The 25473-nt window shown below is 53.6% G+C and overlaps 1 protein-coding gene and 1 long non-coding RNA gene across 8 annotated transcripts; one reads left to right on the top strand and one right to left on the bottom strand.

The window, feature by feature from the left end:
- The first annotated feature begins 58 nt into the window (after nt 1–58).
- On the top strand, nt 59–23754 carry KIF9 (kinesin family member 9). Of its 7 annotated transcripts, none has more exons than XM_061996929.1 (22): nt 59–126; nt 1598–1740; nt 3042–3171; nt 3987–4152; nt 4252–4358; nt 5003–5227; nt 6878–6961; nt 7080–7172; nt 8238–8385; nt 9231–9295; nt 10378–10455; nt 11802–11870; nt 12246–12350; nt 13752–13807; nt 14614–14704; nt 15662–15792; nt 16974–17156; nt 18468–18676; nt 19454–19633; nt 21349–21464; nt 22534–22638; nt 23573–23754. In XM_061996929.1, exons 2-22 carry the CDS (start codon nt 1709–1711, stop codon nt 23702–23704), a joined length of 2505 nt encoding a protein of 834 aa, XP_061852913.1. In that variant the 5' UTR covers nt 59–126; nt 1598–1708; the 3' UTR covers nt 23705–23754. The 7 variants fall into 7 exon arrangements, with proteins under 7 accessions (XP_061852913.1, XP_061852911.1, XP_061852909.1 ...); XM_061996927.1 differs by having other exon boundaries at nt 3042–3174; XM_061996925.1 differs by lacking the exon at nt 23573–23754 and having other exon boundaries at nt 3075–3174; nt 22534–23264.
- Nucleotides 20205–24420, bottom strand: LOC133625509 (uncharacterized). Its single transcript, XR_009818794.1, has 3 exons — nt 23818–24420; nt 23228–23636; nt 20205–22607 (listed from the first exon to the last, which is right to left on the bottom strand). It is a non-coding gene; the product is annotated as an uncharacterized LOC133625509 (long non-coding RNA).
- Between the last annotated feature and the right edge of the window lie 1053 nt (nt 24421–25473).

Below are 25473 nucleotides of genomic sequence, written 5' to 3'. Positions count from 1 at the left end.
GGCTGCCGTACCGCTGCCCTCGCCGCTTCACTTCCGGGACACACCGGAAGTGCCGGCTGCCATGGCAACCGCGTACGCGGCCCCCGCGAGCCGCCGCCGCTCTCCGGAGCCCCGGCGCGGCCGCAGGTACGTGCGGAGCCCCCGGGAGCCCGCCCCGACTCGGCGCCTCGTCCTCACGCGCCTATCCCGCCGCTGCTGACCCGCCAGGTCGCCTCGCACCCCCCGCTGCAGCCCCGTTCCCTCGCTCAGGGCCTCATCCCCCCTCACGGCCTCAGGCCCTTTCCGCCGGGCTTTGTTTTCCTCGCAACGCCTCGTTCCCCTCCCCAAAGGCTTTATCCCCCTCATCAGGCCTCTTTGTCCCTCTCCTCGAGGCTTCGTTCCCCTTTCAAGACCTCGGCCCTCCCCACCCCACAGAGGCCTTACTGTCACGGCATCACAGGATCGCAGGGGCTGGGAGGGACCTGCAAAGCTTACCCAGTGCAGCCCCCTGCCAGAGCAGCACCACCTAGAGCAGGGCACACAGGAACTGTCCAGCTGGGTTGGAATGTCTCCAGAGAAGGAGCCTCCACAGCCCATCTGGGCAGCCCCTGCCAGGGCTCCCTCATCCCAACAGGGAAGAAGCTTTTCCTTGTGTTGCTTTGGATCCTCTCCTCAAGGCCTCGTGCCCTGACTCAAGGGCTCGTTCCACCTCACCAGCAATCACCATACCACCTAAGGCAATGTCTCCATAACCTTCCTCAGCCTCATCTCTCGTCTCCCAAGGTCCACTAAAACATGGCTCATCCTTTCCCTGTCCCAACAGCCCCGCTGCACCTTGACTCCCTGTCAGATCACCCTCCTTTGCCCTTGTCTCCAGCGAGAAGGACTGAGGACATGGCTGCCCAGGGCAATCCCTTTGTTCCCTGTTATCTCCTTGGAGTGTGCAGGGGGCCTGAGGTGCTGGGGCACAACTGAGTTTTTGGTGTCCAAGGGTGTGGATTCAACTCACAAAGTGTCACTAGAGTTGGAATTCTGCCTCATGGTCACCCTCCTCCCCCAAAGCAGCTTTGCCTCTCCAGTTTGCCTTTGTTGTTCAGGACAAGGGGGAATAGTTTTGAACTGAACCAGAGACATTCATGCCAGATAGAAGGAAGAAATTCTCCATGCTGAGGGTGCTGAGGCCCTGGCACAGGCTGCCCAGAGAGGCTGTGGCTGCCCCAGCCCTGGCAGTGTTCAAGGGCAGCTTGGACAGAGCTGGGAGCAGCCTGGGCTGGTGGAAGGTGTTCCATGGCAGGGGAGTGGAACTGGATGAGCATTGGGGTCCCTGCCAATCCAGGCTAGTGTGTGATTCCATGATTCTATGAAGTAAGGCACATATCTCTGACACTGGGGCATATTTGTGCAGCAGAGTTTTGTCACCTGTAACAACCCCCAGAGCCAGCTGAGCACCATTTCCATGCTGCTCCCCACCTTTGTATCTGCATGTCTGTTTCCATTTTGCTTGGCTCTGTACCTGGGCTGCTCCTGCCTTTGTTTACACAGGATTGGGAAATATGTGGGCAGCTTTCTTGTGTGTCCTTATGGTGACATCTGTGTGTTTGTCTCTGCTTTTGCACAGATGGTTTATCAGAGGCTGTCTCTGATGCTGAAGAGATTGCAAACACAGCAACCCAGCACCACTCTGGAGTCCACAACTGACATTATGTTGGCATCACTGCAGTAGTCTCAAATGGGAGAAGGTTCCCATGGTTCCTTGACCAGGTAATCAATCAATTGCTCGCCTCTAATTGAAATACAGAGCAGTCTGTGTTTCCTTTTAGAGCAGCCAGAGCAGCCAGGCTGAGTGAAAATACTTAAGGAATACAAAAGATTTAGTGTGAAACTCGAGGCTGTTGCTGGAGCACAGGCTGTGGGAAACACAGTGTGGGCTGTGGACAGGAAGCCAATGGCAGGCCTGGGGGCATCCAGCAGAGTGTGGGCAGCAGGGCCAGGGAGGTTGTGCTGCCCCTCTGCTCTGCCCTGCTGAGGCCTCAGCTGGAGCCCTGTGCCCATTGCTGGGCTCCCCAGCTGCAGAGAGACAGGGAACTGCTGCAGAGAGGCCAGGGAGGGCTCCCAGGGTGCTGAGGGGATGGAACATGTGTGTGAGGAGGAAAGGCTGCTGGAACTGGGGCTGTTCAGCCTGGAGAAGAGAAACCTGAGCTCAGGGGGATCTCAATAATAGTTACAAATATCTGACAGGTGGGTGTCAGGAGGTTGGGGCAGCACTTTTATTCTGTTGTCTCCAGTGACAGGACAAAGGGTGATGGGAAGAAGCTGGAACACAAAAAGTTCCATTTAAACATAAGGAGAAACTGTTTCAGTGTTTCAGTGAGGGAGCCCTGGCCCAGGCTGCCCAGGGAGGGGCTGGAGGCTCCTTCTCAGGACGGTTTCAACCCCACCTGGACACATTCCTGTGTGACCTGATCTAGGTGGGACCTGCTTTGGGAGGGGGTTGGACTGGATGATTTCTAAAGGCCTCTTCCAACCTCCACCCTTCTATGATTCTGTTATTCCCTGAGTCTGTGTTTCTATGAAATGAGTTACTTGTGGGTCCAGAGCCAGGCACTGGAGCTGGGGAAGTATCTGTAGGAGCAGTCTGATGGGGAGTGGCTGTGGGACCTGGAAGTGTTCATCCTCAGAAGCTTGAAACATGGCTCTGGATGACATGACATTACAAAACAGTAGGCTGTGTGTGTGCCTTCACACAGAGAAAATACCAGAAGAGAACCCCAGTGCACATCCCTGCCATTCTCTGGCTTTACAAGGCTGAGGAACAGCATCTTGTGTTGTCCAACACTCGTGTCCCTGATACATGAAGGGAAATGAGGGTCTGCTCTTCACACACACTCAGGTTTCTGAGCAGAACCATACTGGAAAGAATTTGCAGCAACTGTCTGCTCATAGTTGCTTTTAATAAAGAAGAGAAACTGCAGCTGAACCTTTGTCAATGCTTTAGTTTTAAACTTGCCTGCTCTGGAGCTTTCCTTTTTGTGACAAATATCATTGCATTGCAACATTTGCAGTGCTGATGGTCCCTCTCTTCCTTCTCCGGTCAGAATGGATGCACTAGAAAAGAGAGTCCAAGTATTTGTGAGAGTCAAGCCAACAGCTGATTTTGCTCAAGATATGATCAAGTTTGGACCAGACAACAAGGTAGTTGAAAAAGAACTTGCAAGTGTGAAAGCTTTGGAGTTTGATTTCAGTTTTGCCCCCAGAAATGCAGAATGCTTCTGTTCCTTAAAGCATGCAGAACATTTGGGTGCATGGTGATTGTGGTGCTTGCTGTTTGCCTCTGTGCTGGCTGTGGCTTGGGAGTTTGTATCACTCCAAGGGGCACACTGAGAGGCTGGAGTGTGTGCAGAGATGGGCACCAGGGCTCGGGAAGGGGCTGGGAGTCCCCATCCCTGGAGGGATCCCAAAGCCTGGAGCTGTGGGGCTGAGGCCATGGGTCAGTGGTGGCTGTGGCAGTGCTGGGGGAAAGGTTGGGCTCCATCAGCTTCAGGGGCTTTTCCAGCCCCAACCATTCTATTCTAACAATTCTGTCAGCAAGTGTGACTATAGAAAACATCTTGTGATACAGTCACTAGAGAAAGTCCCCAGAAGGGCTGGGGTCTGAGTGCTATGTGAGGAATTCCCTGTGATAACCTTGAGAGGTTTCCCTGTGGTGCAGTTTGTGTCTCTCCCCTCCTATCAAAGATTCTCCCTTCACTTTCTCTTGTGTAATTAATTTCCCTGGGATACAAAAGCTGCCACATCACTGAAAGGTAAAAAGATGAGCTTTAGCCACATTTCCTTTGTTTAAACATCTACTGCCAAAAAAACCCCACCAGGATGAGTAACAAAGTGCCCTTATTTGTGCTCCCCTTTCTCCAGGCCTTCAGTGCCCTGGCTTGTTTTGTCCAGACAGTAACTGCTGACAGTCTGTGTGGCTATTAAAAGTCATCTCTTCTTTATTTTTGGGGTTTCAGAGCATAGGTATATACACCAAAAAGGATGCCAAGAAAGGTGTTGTGAATAACAGGCAGACTGACTGGTCCTTCAGGCTGGATGGTGTCCTCCACAACACCTCCCAGGACGTGGCTTACGAGACGGTGGCTGCCAAACTGGTGGCTGAAGCTTTGATTGGTTATAATGGTAAGTGGAGGTTGGATCTGATCCTTTTGATGACCCATTGGAGAAATGCAGAGGTTCCCTCCTGAAGTTATTCTTCTGCTTTTGCATCTTTTTGTCCAGGCACGATAATGTGCTATGGGCAAACAGGGGCTGGCAAAACATACACCATGACAGGAGCAACTGCTGAGTACAAGCACCGAGGGATCATCCCCAGAGCTATACAGCAGGTACTGGCTCTGGGTGGGAAAAGAGGCTGGAAGAAGTAACAGGAACACCTCTGGGACTCAGAAAAGTGTCTTAACACAGTGAATATGTTTTAGCTTATTTCCACCAGTCCTTTTTTTTTCGCCTCCTTCTTTCTTTTATCTAAGAAATGACCAAAAGAGCTAAATGATCCTGTAAACCCTGGTTGCTTTGTGCCTTTGCTTTACCACTCTGTGCCCTTGTGCACTGGGACTGGTGATGTATCAGAGCATTGGGATGGTGTTGGCTTCAACATGCTGATCTGTTGGTCCTGCTGCTGCACAGACACATCCCTGTCCAGAGGCACAGGTTTAACATGCTATAGGAAAGGAAGTTCCTCCCTGGGAGGGTGCTGAGGCCCTGGCACAGGCTGCCCAGAGAGGCTGTGGCTGCCCCAGCCCTGGCAGTGTCCAAGGGCAGCTTGGATGGTGCTGGGAGCAGCCTGGGCTGGTGGAAGGTGTCCCATGGCAGGGGGGTGGAACAGGACAAGCTTTAAGGTCTCTTCCAACCCAAACCAATTGATGGTTCTATGATTCGAGGGGGCAGGGATGCTTCTTTTGAGGCAGTGATGCTGCAGAATGCTCTTCACTCCAGCACCACCACTGACACACTCTTTGCCTTTGAACAGGTCTTCAAAGCAGCGACATGCTCAGTCGATTCCTTCCTCACTGTGCGGATCTCCTACCTGCAAATCTACAACGAGACCCTGTTTGACCTTCTCCCCACCGTGACAAGCAGTGGGAGCAGTGACATGCAGCTGGCTGTAGTGGACTGCCCACAGGGTGTTTATGTGAAGGGCTTATCCATACATTCAGTTAGCCACGAGGAAGATGCCCTAAATCTCCTTTTTGAGGCAAGAAAACCCAAGTATTCCATTTCCTCTGGTATATTTATTGTCTAAGCTGAGGGAGGAGATGGTAAAGCAGGAGGTGGGTGGCCAGGAGGGCTGGAGGGGACATTCAGCCCTCTTTGTTCTCTTTCTGGTGCGTGGAAGAACTGGTAACTCCTTGTAGCCCATGTTCTTGCAAGGAAAATGTCTCTGGCACAGAGATTCTGGAAGATCTCCCTGGAGAAAGCCTGTGTTAATGTGCACCAGAGCAAGTCAGGTGATGGATGAAATACACTGGGGTGAGATCACAGAGTGTAGTAGCACTGGAGATTCCAAGCAGCACCCAAATAGTGAGGGCAGCCACAGAATCAGCTTTCCTTTCAAAAGGCTTGTGTGAAATACCAGCCACTTGTCAGATGTTACAGCAGGGGTTTTTGTGAAGGGTTGCTTATGGCTGCTTGTTTCTTTTACTTGTGAGTGATTTAGTTCATAAGGAAAAGATGAATAACTAATTGGTTCTGTACTCAGGAAGCCTGTTCTAACCAGGAGCAACCTGCTGTCCTTCACATCTCTAGCTTGCTTTTTTAATAAGGGATCAGTGGTGTCCTAAACAAACTTCTGTGATTTGCAGGAGCTTCCCTTTTCTTTTTAAAGAGTTGAAATAAGCACAGGCACAGGCTGGGGGTGAGTGGGGTGAGGGCAGCCCTGAGCAGAGGGACTGGGGGTGCTGGGGGGTGAAAAACTTCCAACCCAAACTCTTTGAGGGATTCTGTGATGATGCAGCCTGAGGTGAGATCTGTTGACAGAAGATGTGCAAGTGACACATGGGGATCTGTTTGGATCCTTAGATGAATTCAGCCTGTGTCTCGAGGTTTGCAGAGAACCTGCAGGCTGTGAGGAGGCCTCTCACAGTGGTGTGACTCTTCACTTGTGGAGTGTGGTTGGTAGCATTTAGCTAGAGATCTTCACCTTCATTCTTGCCCTTTGATTTAGACTCCCTGGTGTGGAGCCAGTCACTGACCTCCCAGCTCTCCAAGGTTATTGTCCCTAGAGGCCCAGGCAAAGCAGTCAGCTGGGAGAGCTGTCGGCCAGTGCATTGCTGTGCTCTGGACACTTCCCTTTCCTTTTTATTCCTCACCAGCCTGGCAGCACAGCTCATACCTTGCAACATCCTTTTCAATCTTGCTCTCCTTTGCTGTAAGGAGGCATCAGCAGTTGTTGGCTCTGATGTCTGTGTGAGTTTTCTGTGACATTTGAAGCTTGAGGAACTCTCTGGTTTGTGAGTCATTGAGAAAGTGAACCAGCCAGGGAAGGCATTGACTGTTCCTCAAACAGCCACAGGGCTGGGAGCTGAGCCTTGAAAGTGGAAACAGATAATGGCTTTGGTAAAGGGCATGATTGCATGAAAGCATTACCAGCCACACTGGGAAATGCTTTCAGAGGCCTTTGAGTAAGAAAGTGAGGCAAATACAGTCAGCTCTTGCTCTGAGCAAATACAGTCAGCTCCTGCTCTGGCTAAAAACACTGAGCCCCTGCTCTGACTTCTCTAACCAACTGCTCAGTGTTCCAGGCTCTGCTGAGTGAGGATTGAACCCCTGTTTGCTATACCATGTGGATTTCTAACTTCCCTTTATAGTGCAGCAATTTCAGACCATTGTCTTGATTCATTTGCAGGGTGAGACCAACAGAGCAGTAGCAGAGCACACCCTGAATAAGAATTCATCCAGATCCCATTGCATCTTTACCATTTATATTGAGGTGAGAGCTCCAACAGTTTTTCTTCCAGGGACTCAGATGGCTGAGGATCTTGACATGTCTGCTTTTCACTGTAATTCAGTCCACTGTTAATGACATGTGATATTCTTCTCTCCCTCAGTCTCGTTTCAGAGCTTTCTGCAACGTCAAATGCATTCACTCTAAAATCAACTTAATAGATCTGGCAGGCTCAGAGAGACTGAGCAAGACTGGAGTAAGTAATAGAAGGAGTATTTCAGTGAGGAGTCTAGTAATCAACACAGTGGAGATGCAATTCAAGGGGTTTCCCCAGCAGAGGGTTCAGCCTGTGCTAAACAGGAGGGAATGTGACATCAGAGGGGGCTGGACTGCTCCCAGCTGCTGGGGACTCCCATCCTGCCTGTGCTTTCCAGCCTGACCCAGATTCTCTTAGCCTGAGTCTGTCATTTCTCAATGAACCTCTGATTTTCCCTTTCATTTCCTGAATGACAGCACAAATCCCCCACTTCTGGTCACAGCTGGCAAACTGGAGCATTAGGGCTGAGCAACTGAAAGCTCCTTCAGGTCCTGGGTGACTCTCTGTGTTGATCAGAAATCACAGCACCCTTGTGACAAATACATGACTTACCCTTTGGGAAGGAGAGCCAGTGGTGCTTGGAGTTCCTGAAAACTTGTTTTCAAACTGAAAAGAAGCTCTAGATCAAGAATTTATTTGGTCTGAATTGCCTCCTTTCCCTCACAGTCAGCCAGAACTGTGCCCTTGGTAAGGAAAATGCTCTGCCGTGGTTAGGTCAGAAACATGTGTTGTGAGAGCTTTGCCTTTTCTTCTTCATCAAGATCAAAGGTGCTGGAGCATGGCCAGAGCCAGGCACAGAGCTGGGGAAGGGGCTGGAGCACAAGGGTGCTGGGGAGGGGCTGAGGGAATGGGGGTGTTGAGCCTGGAGAAGAGGAGCCTGAGGGCAGACAGCAGCACTCTCTGCAGCTCCCTCACAGGAGGCTGTGGCCAGGAGGGAGTTGATCTGTGCTCCCAAGTGACAGGATGAGAGGAAATGGCCTCAAGTTGCCCCAGGGGAGGTTGAGATTGGAGCTGGGGAACAATTCCTTCCCCCAAGGGCTGTCCAGCCCTGTCCCAGCTGCCCAGGGCCGTGAGGGAGTGCCCAGCCCTGGAGGGACCCCAAAGCCTGGAGCTGTGGGGCTGAGCCAGTGGTGGGGCTGGTCAGTGGTGGCTGTGGCAGTGCTGGGGGAACTGAATCATCTCCAAAGGCTTTTCCAACCTCAGTGATTCTGTGCTTCATTCCAGTCTCAAGGGCAGGTTCTGAAGGAAGCCATGTACATCAACAAATCCCTGTCATTCCTCGAGCAAATCATCGTTGCCCTGGCTGACCCGAAGCGGGACCACATCCCCTTCCGGCAGAGCAAGCTCACTCACCTGCTCAAGGACTGCCTAGGTAAGAGCTGGGCATTACACCAGCCCCCAAGGCTTCCTACCAAACAGTGTCATTCACTGAGAGTGACAAACACAAACAGATGGAACTATTTTTATGTGCAAAGGCTGTCTGGTTTTCTTCAGGCACCAGAGACAGTGGAAAGCCCAAGGATCAAGCCAGTAAAGATTCACAGAACCTTAGAGCACTTAAGAAAATGACCAGCAAAAAGCTGCCAAGTGTGGGACAAGCCTTTTCAGATGCTCCTGCCTTAGCATCAGGCTATAGACAGTCAACCCAAAGCTCTGGCCTATCCTGCATCCCTGGCAAAGCCTTATGCTCTTGGAATGCAGGCTGGAGACACGGGAGGAGAAAGCAGCTGAAAACAGGCTGTGGGCATTACTGGACCACTCTTATTCAACCTGTTCATTAGTGACCTGGATGAGGGGACAGAGTGTTCCCTCAGCAAGTTCCCTGCTGCTGGCACCAAACTGGGAGCAGTGGCTGATGCACCAGAGGCTGAGCTGCCATTCAGTGAGGGCTGCAGTGGCTGAGAGGTGGGCATGGAGGAACCTGCTGAGGGTCACCAAGGGCATGTATTGTATTCCCATCTCCTGACTGCTTGTATTCCCATCTCCTCACTGCACCATTGCCACGTGACAAACACATTTCACCTTCATTCCCAAGTCTTTACTCTGTGCCCCTGTGTTCATGGGCCCATGAGAGTTTGAGGGACAGTTCCAAACTGGCTGTGTTCCTTGGTGCTTCTCTTTCTCTGCTTTCCTCACCACATAATATAACACATTCCAGAAAAGGGAACTACAACAAATTATATTCATTGCTTGGCTTTTTGGTTCTTTTCTTCCCAGGGGGAAGTTGCAATACTGTCCTAGTGGCAAATATCTGTGGGGAAGCTGTGCATGTAGAAGAAACTGTAAGTTGAGTTTCTGCATTGAACTGGCTGCCTTGTTTCTGCTGCTGTTGCAATTTGCCATCCCTTGGTTTAAAGAATAGCTTCTGGAGGGCTTTGGCAGGAGTCCCAGAGAAACATCCTGCCTCCTTCTTCAGACACTTTGGATTGCTCACCTTATCTCTGAAGCTCAGATTGCTCTTGACAATCTGGTTTGTGATGCAAACAGATGAGTGGCAACTGGCCTAGGAGGGGAAATGAGAGCCTGAAATAGAGGAGGCACAAAATCTAAGCAGGCTGGATAGTGAATCATTGTGGTTGGTTCAGATCTGTGAATGATTTTCAATGGTACATAAGGAGGTCAGTGGAACTGCAACAGTTCACATCACAACTGAGCCGGGTTTCTGCTGGTTCGGGGATCAACAGGAACCTCCTAAGAGTAAGGTTTTTAACCTGTGATACAGTGAATCACAGGCTGGAAAAGCCCTTGAAGCTGATGGAGTCCAGCCTTTCCCCAGCACTGCCACAGCCACCACTGACCCATGACCTCAGCCCCACAGCTCCAGGCTTTGGGATCCCTCCAGGGATGGGCACTCCCCCACGGCCCTGGGCAGCTGGGACAGGGCTGGACAGCCCTTGGGGGAAGGAACTGTTCCCTGCCTCAAGGGACTCAATCAGCTTCAAGGCCTTTTCCAACCTCAACCATTGTGTGAAGATGAGGGTTTTCAGGCTGTCTCCAGATACCCAACTGCAGGAATTCAGTTTGAAGGCCTTTGCTGTGTTTTGTAGGATAGAGGTGACTGATCTCAAATGTAAATTCCTTGTTGTTAGAAGTGGGTGGTTTTGAGATCCCAGCTCTGGTACACAAATTGCTGGCCACATGCAGAACAGAACAGACAAAGTGATCATCTGAAGCTGGTTGATCCCAGAAGCCAGAGAGCACTAGAAGATACACTCCTGGAATGAGAAATGCTCTCCTGCTCCCTGCAGTTAAATAGCTTTGGTGCTTCTATGTGCTGGGACCTGCTATGACCGAGTAGTAATGGATTATGGATATTCTATCCCTGCCAAATCTCTTTCAGTTACTTAAACCCCATGTTTTTCAGTTGTCTTCTCTTCATTTTGCTACCAGAATGAAATGGATCACGACAGAGCCAGTCCTCAATGAGACTTATGACCAGGAGGTATGTGGAGGAGGGGGGTGGAAGAAGGAATCATTAAATGTTTAGGACAACGACCTTAAAAACCAGAGGCAAATTCAGGAGTGTCATGAATTGCCACTCAGCAGCCAAGCTGGCCCTTGCTAAATTTAAGTATCTGCTCAAATGGATTAGTATGAAGCATTTTGTCATGAGATCCCTTTAATGTGCTGGAGGGTAGAGCTGTGCAGGTGGTCACGTCTGCCCTGACACGTGGCAATTCTTTCAACTTGCATGCATCTAAGTCCCTCATTTTTCTGATAAGCTTCACCTCTTAACAGAGACATTGTGTTGTGCTCTTGTGCTGCCCTGGGATGTAGGGAACCCATCTCCAGCCCTCCCTGCAGCTTTACCCAGCATCAGCCCCATTGCTGCTGGGAACGTGACGCTTGGGCCACCAATCCAAAACTTGCTTCAACAAGGAAATCGCTTCAAGGAAAGATCATTGTGTTCTAGGTCTTTCTCAGCACTTTCTCAGCTGAAACAAAGCTGGCAGCAGTAAAGGCTCTATGAATTACTGATAGCCCAAAGAACAAGTGTAGAGTTTTCTGATGGGTTAGACATGTGGTGTGTGAGAGAGCCCTGCTGCATTTCATGGCTGCAAGTGGAGAAACAGCTGGGGAGTTTCCTCTGACAGCTGCCAGAAGAAGCTGTGCAACAAACTGCCTTTTCCTCTTCAGGCCCTTTCAGATTTTGTTGAGATATGTGGAGTGGAAAATAGAGTAGCTGGAAGAGCACAGTGTTGAGGGAAGCTGTTAGGCTTTGATGCTCAACAGGTCACTTGAAAAGCAGCTCAGTATCCAATTCTCACTGAATGCCCAGGAGATTCATATACCCACACCCTTCTGGAAACACAAGCTAAACAGTGAATGCTTGAAGATGTTCCATGTTACAGAGAAGTTCAATCAAATCCACCACAGGAGACTCTTTCCTCTAGGAAAGTTCATGTCAGAACTCAGTGAGGGTCAGAGTGGAAAGCTGCACACTGCTTTGCTCTCCAGATGGTATCTCACAGCCCACAACTCAATGGCCTCTACAGTAGCACATCAGGAAAGCATCAAACTGCAAACCAGGTGGCCCATTTTTTGATGGCTTAGGCTGACTCTGCAGGCAGTACACCCAGGGCACAGCAGAAGCTGCCCTGTTGGAACCTGATCAAAGGCAAAGTGCTTTCCAGGCTCACAAGTTTGCTGATGCAAACCTGGCAGCGACCCCTGGGGGAGCTGGTGCGCAGCTGTGATCTTCTCAGGCAGACAGTTTAATGCTGCTTTTCAGCGGGTTTTTCTCCAATACCGTGTAGTCATTCACTCCCCTTCTTGTTTTCCTGCTAGGGGACTGTGAAGGCTCTGGAGAGGGAGATTATTCTTCTGAAGCAGGAACTGGCCATGCGTGACAACTTGGTAAGGAGCAGTCTGCAGCATCTCAGACTGGACCTAGATCCTTGTTTTGCAGTTAACTCAGTGTCCAGTGTGATTAAATTCTTCCTTCTGCTTCCAGCACTGCATTTTGGGATTTGTGCAGTGGGACTGTGTTGTAGCATCAGTCCCCAAGCACTGGGGGTGTTTTTTGTCAGAGCCCTGAAGCTCTCCCTCTCATGATTGAGATGTGAAGGGGAATGCATTGCTTTCAGCATGCTCCCAGGTGCCCTGTCCTGTCACCTCAGAAATGAAACACGAGGCTTCCCTGGGCACAGCACAGCAAGGTCAGCTGCTCATCAGGCCAGTACTTGCTTCCCTGTTTGTAATCCACTGATAGCTGCTCACTGTGTTTTTCAGGTGAATCGGTCTGTGGTGACTTACGAGCCTCTGACTGACACCCAGGTGGCACACATTAGGTCTCAAGTCCAGAAATACCTAAGAGGAGCCATTCATGAGATTGATGTAAGTAGTTTTCTAGTGGAGAAGGACTTAAATACCGATTCCATCTCACTGCTCTAAGAGAGGAGCAATGCCAATGAAGAGGCTCTTTAGCCCTACACTATGGAGTTGTAATTTCACATCTTTCTGTGGGTTAAAAGCTGTCTCCTACTTTTCATTCATTTGTTTTTGCATTTGTTGGAAGCTTGAGAAGACTTTTCCTCAGTCCTGAAACCCTTTGCATTGGTTTATTTGGAGCTTCTGAGCAGCCTGGGCTAGTAGAAGCTGTCCCTGCCCATGGCAGGGGTTGGAACAAGATGAACTTTAAGGTCCCTTCCAACCCAAAGCATTCAAAGATTCTGTGATTTAAACAATTACTGTTCATATTTTCCCTGACAACATCAAACTAAATCTTTGCAAGGTGTGTTGCCAAAATTTGTCCAGTCTCTTAGGTTCATGAGGGCAGGGTCTCTCAACTCCAAACTGCCTGCTGACTGCAAAGGGATTGTGAAAAGAACCATCCAAAGTCCTGTTTACACAAATACTCCCGTGGGGGCAAACAGGAAAGCAAAGAAAATGGAACCAAAGGAAAGTCACAAATGCACCCCCAGAGCTACTGTGAAGTTTCGTCTGGTTGGGAACTGTTGCCACTGTGACAACACTGCTGGGGGCTGCTGGAAGGCTGTTTCTCAAACAGTTAGATAACCCTTTAGTTTAAAGCAAACAGTTTAGATGCTCCCTCCCAGTTCTTCTTTCCAAGTCCCTGTTTTCTCCCTCCAGCAGGCAGGAGGGGAGCAGAACAAGGGCTTATGTGAAGGTGTGTTGTGCCTGGCCTGCAAAATGTGATGTGGAGCAGGGAAAGTAGAGAAGGACTAAGGAGTTTCACATGGGGAAGGATGACTTCAGTGGCACTGAAGAATCTTCTAGAGACAGGGCTGGGAACAGAGACAGTGCACTTCATCTCTTGGTCCAGTCTCCGACTGTGCAAGAGCTGAGTGCAGATCCCTGCTCAGCTACAGACTGCCCTTTGCTTCTGCTCATCATCTCCAAAACAGAGATGGCAGCATGGCTCAGCTGCACTGAGTTGCTGTCATGGGTTGAGAGAGGACTAAAGATAGTGCTGTGGCAGTTCCAAGTACTCAGGCAGTTGTGGGCAGCAGTGAAAAGAGCAGCAGCCTCACAAGCTGCAAGGTCAGTTGTTTGTAACCTGATTGTCTGGCAAATTCCTCTCTCTTTGAAAAGCTGAGCAGAAAAAAGTACACCCACCTCCAGCCTGTCAAGGGCAGGGTAAAGGCAACTCCTTGGGTGTGGAGACCCGGGAAGTGGGGAGCAGAGCTCTCCCAGTCTGGCATGTTGGAAGCAGCAGAGCTGAGCACAGCATCGAAATGCCTCCCTGGATCTTCACTGTGGGCATTTCTTCCTCAGATAGTGAACATCAGGCAAATCCAGGAGGTGTTTAAGCAGTTCAAAGTGATCTTAAGGTAAGACATCCATGGTTGATGCTTTTCACAGTGAGACTGAGAAGTTCCACCGAGCTTTTGGCTGTGATATCACACGTACCATGAGGCACTGAAGAGTCAGTATGAAGTACAGTGGCTAACTGAAAATGGCACCAGTGGATGATGAAAGTTGATTTTAAGCTGGGAGAGGAAAAGTGAATGACAGGCTGGATAAAAGTCCTAAACATCAAAGCACAAGAAGGGTATTAGGCTGAGGGCTGTGCTCAGTGCTGGGCCCCTCACTCACTGCCACAGGGACACTGAGGGGCTGGAGCATGGCCAGAGCCAGGCACAGAGCTGGGGAAGGGGCTGGAGCACAAGGGGCTGGGGAGGGGCTGAGGGAAGAGTTGGACTCAATCATCTCCAAGAACATTTCCAACCAAAGCCATTCTGTGATTCTGTGGTTAGGGCAGCCCACCCACTCCCTGCCCCACCAGTGTCTGCAGCTGCAGTCTGGCAGGGCAGCAGAGGTGGCCACTCACATTGGGATATTGATGTAGAAAGTCTGCCTGCCCTGGAGAAACCTGTGAGGACACAATGTCTGTGGTGCAGCATGAGCCTGGGCAGTCAGGCTGTGCTGGCACCCAAGGCCAAAAGGGCTTTCATGCTCAAATGTTGCCTGGTGGTTATATTTGTAACTGAAGAGGAGCAGGAGCAAGGTGGGGTGTCTGGGACTGGGATCACAGGTCAGAGATGGGTTTTGTTGGAAGGCTGCTGTGGGCAGGTGTCACACCTTTGGCCATGTGAAATGGTCCCCACTGAATGCTGAGGGGCTGTTTCTGCCCTAGTCAACAGGAACAAGAAGTGGAGGCCAGATTACGGAGCAAGTACATTCTGATAGACAAAAGCGACTCGGCTGCTGTGGCTGCTGTGGGTAAGGTAATGCCTGCTGCTTGAGCCTGGCCCAGAATCCATCTTAGAACCAGTTCCCTTGCTGCTGAGCTGTCAATTGCATCGAGTTCTCAACCTTACCCTGCTGAGATCTGCAGCTCAGGCGTGGGAATGGGATGTGTCAGAGCCCCTTGGCCAGGGCAGAGGTACAGCACTTGACAGGGGCATTGGCTTCAGCACAGAATCGGGCCCATGATCTCAACACACTCATTTATTAAGTGGGACTGAAGAAAAGCTGAACTAGAAGGTGACCTGCCAGTTAATCAGTTGTAGAAAGTGGTGCTGTTAGCTCACCTGCCTCTGCTGAGATCCCTCTTTAGTCCTTCTAGGCTCTGGATCACAGTGAATGTGTCATATACAAACCACAAACTCAGCTGTGGACTCTTCTAGTTCATAATCTATTTTTCATCACTCATCTCCACCTCTGAAGCATTTTCTCCCTGAAGTGGTTATTTCCTGGCTTTGGTTTTACCCCAGACAGCAAATCAAAGAACCCTGACATGTTCTGCAGAGGCAAACACTTCTCTTGGGGCTTGTGTGGATGCACCTTGGCAGAAAGGCACGAGGAAAATGCAGAATATTGGTGCTTCAGGGCCCCTCTGGTTGAGGTCACATGAGAATTAGTAGCAGAAACATAGTTACCTTACATATCATCACAGAATGGAGGGTTCTGAGGGTGCTTTCATTTCTGGGACCCTGCACTCAGGTTGTTTCCCTCCCTGAGGGGCTGAAGCACTTGCCATGTCAATTTCAGGGTAGTTTGGGCCCCACTTTAGTTTCTCCTCCATTCTTCCAGCTGTGTTTCCCTGAAACACTTGGTAGTGCCTACAGGTTTCCAGATGGGATTGCACAAGAGGATGGGGCAGCTGCTGGGCAGGGGCTGGGTACTTTCCTGCTGCAGATCTGATGCTTCTTGGGCCACGTTTTGCTTCTTCCTGCTTCCAGGCAGCTGTGGTTGGTGGGGACGGGCGTGCGGCGCGGGAAGAGGATGGACAGGCTTTAGGGGCTGGAACTCCTCCCTCTGCATCCAGATCTGGTGGGAAGAAGAAATCCAAGAAGAACAGTGAGTGGCCCAAGTGAGTCAAGTAGCCAGACAGCTCTCCTTTCTCTCTGATAAAGCGTCACTGCAGGGACAGATCCTGGTCAAGGTGTGGTGGGCAGCTCATGGAGGAAGGCAGAGACACGGCTGAGTTAATGGGCACGTGGCATTCGGTGTTCTGGTGTTCTCACCAAGCAGGCAGGCTCAGCCTGTGGTAGCATAAACCTCTATTGTGGGGAAGATTTACTGCAAACAGTTAATCTGTGCATGAACCAAGAGCAGGGAGTGCTGCACAGGGTGTGAGCTGTGGGCACAGAGGGTGGACACGCTGGGAGCTGAGGAGCTCACAGCCAGCACAGGGTTAGCCTGTGGGCAAGGCTGAGGGGTTAAGCACAGGGGCAGGGGAGGGCTCCTGTGATGGCATCAGAAGCCACGTTCAAGCTGCAGCTCTTCTTTACAGTGTTAGAGTGAGATCTAAGTGGGAAGGGAGGAAAGGACAGTGGACAGGGGAGCAGATGAGAAGAGATTTTGAGAGGAAAGGGGGGACCCAGCAATCAGTCCTGAGCAGACAAAGATCCTGCAATTTATAGAAGTGAGGTTCCTGTGTTGGCAGTTTCTACAGCTCCTTCTGGGGCCAAGGGCATTTGTTTGGTTCCTCCCTGACATTTCCCCAGAGTCCTTGTGTTAGAGGGGAAGGGAAGCACCAGGGCTTTTGTATCCATGTGACACTGGGGACTCGTCTGTGCAGTTCTGTTTCATGAGGGACATGGAAGGAGACTTGGCAAGCACCTTTCTGTATCTCTTTTGAGTCTGCAGAGGTGAGCTGAGGGAAAAGAACAGAGAGCTGGGCTGGATTTAGATGTGGGGTTGGATGGACTCCTTGGGGATTCAGTTTGTAGGTTCCTCTGAAGGTAGAGGGTTATCCTGTCTGCAGGTGTGGGTGGGACTGTTGTCCCTGTGATCCTTCTCAAGAGAGCTACTCCAGCCCATATCTGTAATATTTGCCACACAAGGCAGTCCCTCTGCTCTAGGAAGTAAGAACTTGTAAGAACAAGGTTGGTTTTATTCCTTGTGAGTAGATATTTCACTGCAAATGTTGCTGGCAGCCATGTCAGGCTGCTGAGTTTTGAATCAGCAAAGTGGGCACCTGCAGCACCTTTTGGTTCCAGATTCCTATTGTGAAGAAATTCCTGAATGCAGTTCATTTCCCCCTGTCAGGAAGGAAGGAATTGGGAGCTGTCTGTCTGAGGCAGACCTGGATGTTTTTTCATCATCAAAAAGCCAGGTGATCATTTCCACCAAGGATCTGAATGTGAAAGAGGGAGCAAGGAACCAAGATCCAGCAAACAGTGATGCAGAGCTCCCCCAGGCATCTCCTGTGGAGGATTCCCAGCAGCCCAGGTAAGCTGCCCCTGTAAGGGAGCAGATCCCCTTTGCCAGAGGGTGCTTTACCCCACAGTGATTGTGACATGTTGCACTGCTACAACGACCTGCTTCTGAATTAAGAGGAGAGTTTGTGAGCTCTTCATTGCTTAGATGCAGAGATCACTGTAGGACAGCAGTGGTTGTAAGGACACCCTCCATTCCAGAGGGTGGTGGTGTTGGTGTTGGTCATCTCCGTCTGCTTTGAGCTCTGTCCTGATCAGTTGCTCAGTGAAGTGTGGAGTCCTTAAAAATCACAGCACTCGTCACCCTTTGGTTAGTAAAAGTGCAGAGAGACCTCATGTCCAGCCACAAAACCCCACAGAGCCATGAACGTGGGTCAAGAGCTGTGCCAGGTCATGACAGGAGGTGCCACACTGAGCCAGAAGAGTGGAGAATGCCCCGAGTTCTCTATGGGAATGCAATGATATGCCAGGCAGCTGCTGGTACCATGACAAGAATTTGGCAAGGGAGGGCAGCACTGGGTTGCTTTTCATTCTGGATGGAGTTGATGAGGTAAAAAATGCTAAGGGTGCTGAGAAGAAGGAACCTCTCCAGGAGGACATGTGCTCAACACCACGGGGCTATTCATGATCCCCACACAAACCAGTCTGGACCCTGCTTTTCCCATCACCAGCCATCTTTTCCTGCTGAGAACTCTCAAGCTTCAGGCAACACATCTCCAAAGTACTGGGAGCACTTCCATTGCTGGTAGATGACTGTTCCTTGCATCACCCTGAAGACATCCCAGGAGAATTTAGTCCTGAAGCACCCAAATATGAGGAAAAATATGAGAACAGGTCTTATGAGGAGCAGCTGAGGGAACTGGGCTTGGTTAGTTTGGAGAAGAAGAGGCTGAGGGGTTTCTCTACAACCTGACAGGAGGCTGTAGGGAGGTGGGGGTCAGTCTCAGCTCCCCAGGAATGAATGGTAGGACAAGGGGAAAGGGGCTGGAGTTGCCCCAGGGGAGGCTGAGGCTGGAGCTGAGGCAGAACTGTTTCCCTGAGAGGGGTGTCAGCCCCTGTGCCAGGCTGCCCAGGGAGCTGGGGGAGTGCCCAGCCCTGGAGGGACCCCAAAGCCATGGGGCTGAGGTGCTGAGGGCTGGGGGTGAGTGGTGGCCCTGGCAGGGTGAGGGGAGGGCTGGGACTGCAGCAGCTTCAAGGGCTTTTCCAACAGAAATGATACCATCCACAGACCTCAGCTATGGCCACTCCCAGGAACTGTGTTGTGCTGCAGGGCAGAACAAACTGACCTCCTCAGCTCTGGGCATTTCTTTGCATTCTGTTGCAGTTCCCCTCCACCCAAGTCTGTGGCATTCGAGCACTTTAAAGAGGAGGGTGGCAGTGAGATCAATCAGATCTATAAAGAGAACAAGAGCATCCTCCTTGCCAGGAAGAAGAGAAGCAGTGCAGTGGCCCAGAGGATCAACTTCATCAAACAGGAGATGGAGGGCATCAAAAAGGCTCTGGAGGCTCAGAAGCATGGGAGGTGGCAGGAGGGTAAGTCTGTGTGTGGAGAATGTGACAGAGGAGGGGAGCCATTGGTTTCAAAGCAGTCCTGATGGTGAGACCTCTAGGCCACTACTGCTCCTTGCCAGGGCTGTGGGGCAGGCTGGGCTTTGTGTCCTGTGGCCTTGTGGTTTGCCACCTGATTCCTCCAGCCACATGCTCCACGCTTTCCCCACAGGATCTGATCCTGCAAGATGCAGAGCTCTTTTGGCTAAATGCTTGGCAAATCACCTTGAATCCCTGTGGCACTGAGGCTCTGTCTTCTCATGGGCTCGTTGCTTCTTTGCTCTTTATGATCATAATCCTAACCACAGCATGGTGGGATGGAAGGGACCTTTAGAGATTATCCAGTCCAACCCCCCTGCACAAGCAGGTCCACACTGGGGGATGCTGGAAACCACAGGAATAAACTGACTTGAGGGAAACCAAGAACAACAGATGTCCCCAAAGGACTGGCTGCCCAGGGAGTTTCCAGCAGGAGCCATAAAAGCCCTATGAGATGCCCTCCAGTGGGTGTCTTGCCATGGCGCCTGCTCCCTCCTCATCTGCACAGGGAGGAAGGGTGCCTGAGCAGGTTCAGCTCAGCAGTGACTTCTGCCCCACACCACTCCAGAGCTGTGTTTGTAGACAGCATGTCTAAGGAAATGTCAATTGTGTGGTTAACCTCAGTATAAGTGTGTAACTACCGTGTGGTTCGAAGCAGAATGACTCTGCTTTGTCCCTCTCCACCCTCACCAGAAACCTTTGTTTCCTTTCCTTACCCTGCAGGGGAGTATGTTGATGAGAAAGGCCGGATCATCATTGATGAGAAGGAGTTTTTACTCATCATGAAGCTGAAAGACCTGAAGGAAGAGTACAGGTCTGGTTATGCAGAACTGCAGGACCTGAAGGCAGAAATCCAGTACTGCAAGGAACTGGTGGACCAGTGTCGGAACAAACTCATCTCAGGTGCTGCTCTGGGTTGCAGAGACAACGGACAAAGGATGTGGAGCTGTGGGAGCAAGCCTAGAGGAGGCCATGGAGATGCTCTGAGAGTTCTAGCCCTCTGCTGTGAGCACAGGCTGAGAGAGTTGGGGCTGCTCAGCCTGGAGAAGGCTCCAGGAGCCCTTGGAGCAGCCTCCAGTCCCTCGAGGGGCCCCCAAGAAACATGGGCAGGGACTTTGGCCAAGGGCCTGGAGTGCCAGGACAAGGGCTGCTGGCTCCCAAGTGCCAGAGGGGAGACTGAGCTGAGATGGGAGGCAGAAGCTGTTCCCTGGGAGGGTGCTGAGGCCCTGGCACAGGCTGCCCAGAGAGGCTGTGGCTGCCCCAGCCTGGCAGTGTCCAAGGGCAGCTTGGAAGGGGCTGGGAGCAGCCTGGGCTGGTGGAAGGTGTCCCATGGCAGGGGATGGAACAGGATGAGCTTTGAGGTTCCTGCCAACCCAAACCATTCTGTGATAGTCTGTCCCCCTGTGAGATCAGCATTACTCAGGTCCCAGAGCTGCAGCTCAGGCTCCTTGGCAGGAAGCAGAACTCGGTTGTTTTAGCATGTTCTTCATGAGCAGCACCCTCGTGCTGATGAGTCACATGTTCTGCTCAGGGGGATCTCTGCAAATTCAGGGTGTGCTGTGCTGCAAACCACTCAGTGTGGGCCTGCAGGAGTGCAGTGCTGCTCTAGCCCCAGGTTTGTCCCCTGTGATGGAAGAGAGTTGAGTGGACAAACGTCAGAGCCCCAACCATTTGGATGCTGTGCACCTGACAACACTTTATTTTCTACAAGCTCTCCACAGCACAACTTGTGTCCATCAGAGCAGCCCACGCTGGCAGAAATGCTTGGCTTGTTCCAGGAGACAGAGCCAAAGCCTAACTGTGCAGAAGCAGTGCCACTGGTTTGCACTGGAGCCAACCTGGACATTTTTGGGGTGCTCCAGATGTTTGCTGTTTGTTTAAACATACAGGCATGGGCTCCCTTACTATCTGTATCACTCCAGAGTGAAGAGGTCATTGCACAGCTAAAACAAGGGTAAAAAGGCAGTGGTGCATCACATCCCCTGTGCCTGGCAGAGCAGGGCTCTGGGGTTGCCCATCCTTCAGGACTCCCAGCACAGAAAGCAGCTCCATTCCCGGGTGCCCCCTGGGCAGCCCAGCCTTCTGCAGGGGCTGTGGGCTCTCCTGCTCCGTGGGGAAACGTGCCAGAGGAAGGGAGCTGAGCACAGCCCCTCTGCAGTGGGCGCCTGGGAAGCGCCTGGCATTCCTAAGGACAGAATTCCTGCTGTGTGTTATCACTGCCTATTCCGGGCTGGAAGGTGCCTGTGCTCCTGTAGCCGTTGGAATTGAAATCTGACCCTCCCCAAATCACTGGAAACGGGCAGCTCCAGCCCGGGGAGGGGACGCAGGGCCAGTGCCATCTTGTGGCCGACCACTTCTCGGGCTGCACAAGCCCAGGGGACTGTCCCCTGGGCCAGCCACCACATCCCAGCTCCTGGCAGGCTGCAAGGACAGGCAGCAGCTTCCTCAGCAAAGCTACCTGAGAGCGCCCCTCCCTCTTTAACTCAAGAGCACGGAGTTCTGAGGCCCCAACGGGAGAGCTGAAGGGCACCGAGGTCCCAGCTGATCCATGGGGAGCAAATCCACCCTCATCTCTGGTCATTACAGCCCTGGTCTCTGTCCCCTGCTTTGCTTTGCAGAGTTTGAGATCTGGTACAGCGAGTCCTTCCTCATCCCCAGGGACGTGCAGGAAGCTCTGAGGCCCGGTGGCAGCATCAGACCCGGGATGATTCCTATCAACCGAGTCCTGTGCCTGGTGAGTTGTCCTGGCAGCTCTGCCCGTTTCCCTGGGTGGCCACGTGTGAAATGAGGGCACAACTAAGCCCTGGGAGAAGGAGGGCATGGTAGCTCTGCCCCTTTCCCTAAGCAGAGAGGCTGGCATTGTAATGCTATCTGTGGTCAACTATCTGGAGATGCATCTTGTTTTGACATCAGCTTTACCATTCAGAGGCTGAAATAGGACAGTGATTGAAGTACCCTGTCGTGTGCAGAGGAGCAGGCAGCAGTCACACTGTCAGTGGGGCAGGGGCACCTGGGAGCTTTGTTTCCAGTCCCTACCCTGCTTCAACAGGGCCCTGCAGAGCTCATCCAGTGCTAGCCCCTGCTACAGGGCCCGCAGCCTTTCCTCCTCACACACACCTTCCCTCAGCACCTTGGGAGCCCTCCCTGGCCTCTCTGCAGCAGTTCCCTGTCTCTCTGCAGCTGGGGAGCCCAGCACTGAGCACAGGGCTCCAGCTGAGGCCTCAGCAGGGCACAGCAGAAGGGCAGCACAACCTCCCTGGCCCTGCTGCCCACACTCTGCTGGATGCCCCCAGGCTGCCATTGGCTTCTTGCCCACCAGCCCACACTGCTGCTCATGTTTCTCTGCTGCCCACCAGCACTGCCAGGTCCCTCCCCTGGAGCTGCTCTGCAGCAGGTGCCCCCCAGCTTGTGCTGGGGCAGGGGCTTGTTCCTGCCCAGCTGCAGGACTCTGCCCTTGCCCTGGGTGACCCTCAGCAGGTTCCTCTGGGCCCAGCTCTCATCAGCTGGCTGGGCTCTGACTTCCTTCAGACTGTGACATGACCTTGCAGAGCAAAGGAGACTTCTGGGGGTAGTTACAGGCAGAGCACAGCTGTGAGAAGACAGCTGAGGGAACTCCCTTTACACTTGCAGATGGGTTGTGCCCAGCTCTCTCACCTGAGGTGTGGGACAGGGGCACCTCTCCCCTGTGAGGCTTCCCAGAGGTTACTGAGTCAGCCTTCAGTGTGGCAGCGGGGGTCAGCTGACCTCTGCCTCTCCAGAGGTGTGTTTTTGACATGGAGTGGGGTCTGTCTTTGTGCTGGCAGGAGGAAGATGAGCAGGACAGGTATGAGAGGATGCAGGAGATGGCTCTTCCAGCTGGACCAGCTTCTGCTTCATTCTACAAGGCGAAAATGAAAACTGACCAAAAGGTGACCTCAGTGGGGCCCAGTCCCACACACCACAGGATCCCAGCACAGTGGGGGCTGGCAGGGCCCTGCACAGCCCATCCAGTGCCACCCCCTGCTCCAGCAGCTTCTCCTGGCTCAGGGGGCACAGGAATGTGTCCAGGTGGGGTTGGAAACCTCCTGAGAAGGAGCCTCCACCCCCTCCCTGGGCAGCCTGGGCCAGGGCTCCCTCCCCTCAGCACTGAAATGGTTTTTCCTTAAGTGGAACTTTTTATGTTGCAGCTTCTTCCCATCACCCCTTGTCCTGCCATTGGAAACAACAGTAAAGGTGCTGCCCCAGCCTCCTGACACCCACCAGTTAGTTATTTGTAACACTGATGGGATGTCCCTGCGGTCTCCCCTTCTCCAGGCTGAACAGCCCCAGGGCCTGCAGCCTTTCCTCACCAGGAGGATGCTCCTGTGCCAGCTGAGCTGCGGGGCTCCTCTGCAGCCCTTTGAAAACCGCTGGGTTTGGTTCTGTAGCACAGCTCAGCTCTTTGAAACGTTCCTTGGCTGATGTAAAGCTCCCAGCCCCTGCTGGCCCTCTGCTAAAAAACCCAGTCTGGGCACTTACTTCTAGGTCCTTCCTGCTGAGGGCTCACCGTAAGACAACAGCAAAGCCCTGGGCTTAGCAGGGCTCCAAAACGATCACCTGTTTGAGTGTTGGGGCAGCACACTGCAGCAGTAAGCGTTTCTTAAAGAAAACGTCTCAAAACCAGCTCTGCAGGGCTCCAGAGGTGAATTTCCTGCTTTGAGCCTGGAGGGATGTGCTGACCAGGAGGCTTTGGGCAGCTTTTCCCTGCACCACTTGGGAAGGCTGGGGAAAAGGGGGGATGTTTTTTGCAGGAAAAGAGATTTTCCAGGTGAGAATTCCGCTCTGAGCTGCTGCTGCTGATCCAGTTTTGTTCTCTGTTGTCAGCACGTGTGCACCAGGACTGTGGCATCCCTCAGGCAGATGAGGAAGAAGCCCGGGCTCATCACAGCTGCAGGCAAGAACAAACCCCTGTCACGTAGCGCACGTGGGCTCAGCTTGGGACCCAGCACTCAATGAGCTGTGTCACCTCACCAAGGGCCTCAAGTGCCCACAGTAGATTATCAAAAATAAACACTAAGAACAACCAACCAACCCAACCCAACCCAACCCAACCCAACCCAACCAACCACCTTGTGTGCAGTCAGGCTGTCAGCTGTGGGTAGTCCAAGGCAGGAAGCAAGCCAGGCAGTTCCAGCAGCAGCGCTTGGTTGGGTCTGAGCATCTCTGGAAAGGCAACACCGCGACACAGAGCTGTGCTGGGGGCAAGCTGAGCTGCTTCTGCCTCCCCCCTTCCCGGTGCTGGAGGTGATCCCGAGGGTGCAGGTGATGCCAGGGCTGCTGATATCCTGCGCTGTGATGTACGGGAGATCCCAGATTCCTGGGGTACTGGTGTCCTGGGGGTGATCCCGGGGTGCTGATGACCCTGGTGATCCCAGAAGTGATCCCAGAGGTGATCCCAGCGAGATGCTGGTGCGGTCCCAGCGGTCCAGTGGCTGATCCCAATGTGGCCTCGGTGTCTGATGTGTCCCTGGTGATGCCGGGGGTGATCCCGGGGGTGATCCAAGTGCGTCCCTGGGGATGATCCCAGTGTGGCCCCAGTGATCCCGGGCAGATCTCTGCGATCCCGTGGCTGATGCCGGGCTCTGGGGTGATCCCGGGGGTGATCCCGGGGCGACCCCCGTCTCCCCGCGCGGTGCCGGCGATCCGCCGCCCGCTCTGCGGGGCGATGCCGCGGGTGCGGCGGCCGGTGGCGGCGCGGAGCCCTGCCCGGTGCCGGCGGGATCCCCGCCCGGGGGGGAGCGGAGCGGCGGCGTTCGCGGTCTGGGGAGCGGCGGCGCGGCGGCGCGGCGGGGAGGAGCCGGGCGGCCGGGGCGGACTCGGCGGCGGGCGGCGGGCAGGGCAGGGCAGGGCAACGGCGCGGATGGCGGGGCCCCGCCGGCGGCCGCTGCAGCGCGGGGCCCGGCGGAGGATGTGAGGCGGCGGCGGCGGAGCCGAGCCCCCGCCGGGCTCGGAGGGCGGAGAGGGGCCTCCCCCGCGGCGCGGCCCGGCGCCGGCGCGGCCCTGCCCGCCCCCGACAGCGGCCGCCCGACCATGGGGGACTTCTACGACCCGGAGCACCCCACCCCGGAGTAAGCGCGGGCCGCGCCGCCGGCCGCCGCCGCCGCTGCCCCCGCGCCGCGGCGTGAGGCCTGCCGGGCCCGGCCGAGCCGAGCCGCGCCGAGCCGCGCGGCCCGCGGGGAGCAGCCGGGGCCGGAGCCGGGGCCGGGGCCGGGGCCGGGGCGGGGGGCAGCCGGAGCGCCGCGGCCGCCGCTGCCCCTTCCCTCCGTCCCTCCGGCCCCGGGGCGCGGCGGGCGGGCGGGCGCGCGGGGTAGGCCGCGCATCCCCGGCCTTGCGTGAGCGCGCGGCCGGGCGCCGGCGGGCGGCGGGCGGGCGCGGGAGGGAGGCGGCCGGTAGGGAAAGCGGCGCGGCGCGGCGGGCGCTGCCGGAGGCCGGGGCCGGGGGTCGCGGGGGCCCGCCCCTGCCCTGCTCGCCCTCCCCGGCCCCGCGGGCGGCGGGGCTCGGGCCCGGGCCGGCGGAGGGAGGCCGGGCGGGCGGTGCGGACGTGTCCCGGCCTCCCCGGGGGGGCCATTTTCCCGCACCTTTTTATTAGTGTTCTTTTTTTTTCCTCCGTTTTTCTCTTCTTTTTCTTCTTCCCCTGACGTGCGGAGGAGTTACCGAGTCCCGTCTTTAGTTTGCCCTTTGAATCCTCCCTCCAACACCCCCGGGTCGGCCCCTGCCCTGACCCC

This window comes from Colius striatus, chromosome 5 (genome assembly GCF_028858725.1).
Source record: "Colius striatus isolate bColStr4 chromosome 5, bColStr4.1.hap1, whole genome shotgun sequence".
In the NCBI taxonomy this organism is placed as follows: domain Eukaryota; kingdom Metazoa; phylum Chordata; class Aves; order Coliiformes; family Coliidae; genus Colius; species Colius striatus.
Note: the sequence above shows the minus strand (reverse complement) of the source record. Positions and strands in the feature narration are given on the sequence as shown.

What these genes read in the sequence shown, in the direction of transcription:
- KIF9 (XM_061996922.1), top strand. Translation starts at nt 1,709, where the DNA reads ATGGGAGAAGGTTCCCATGGTTCCTTGACCAG. An exon ending in TCGGAACAAACTCATCTCAG is followed by an intron (nt 19,634 to 21,348) that starts GTGCTGCTCTGG and finishes TTTGCTTTGCAG; the next exon opens with AGTTTGAGATCTGGTACAGC. An exon ending in TCAACCGAGTCCTGTGCCTG is followed by an intron (nt 21,465 to 22,533) that starts GTGAGTTGTCCT and finishes TTGTGCTGGCAG; the next exon opens with GAGGAAGATGAGCAGGACAG.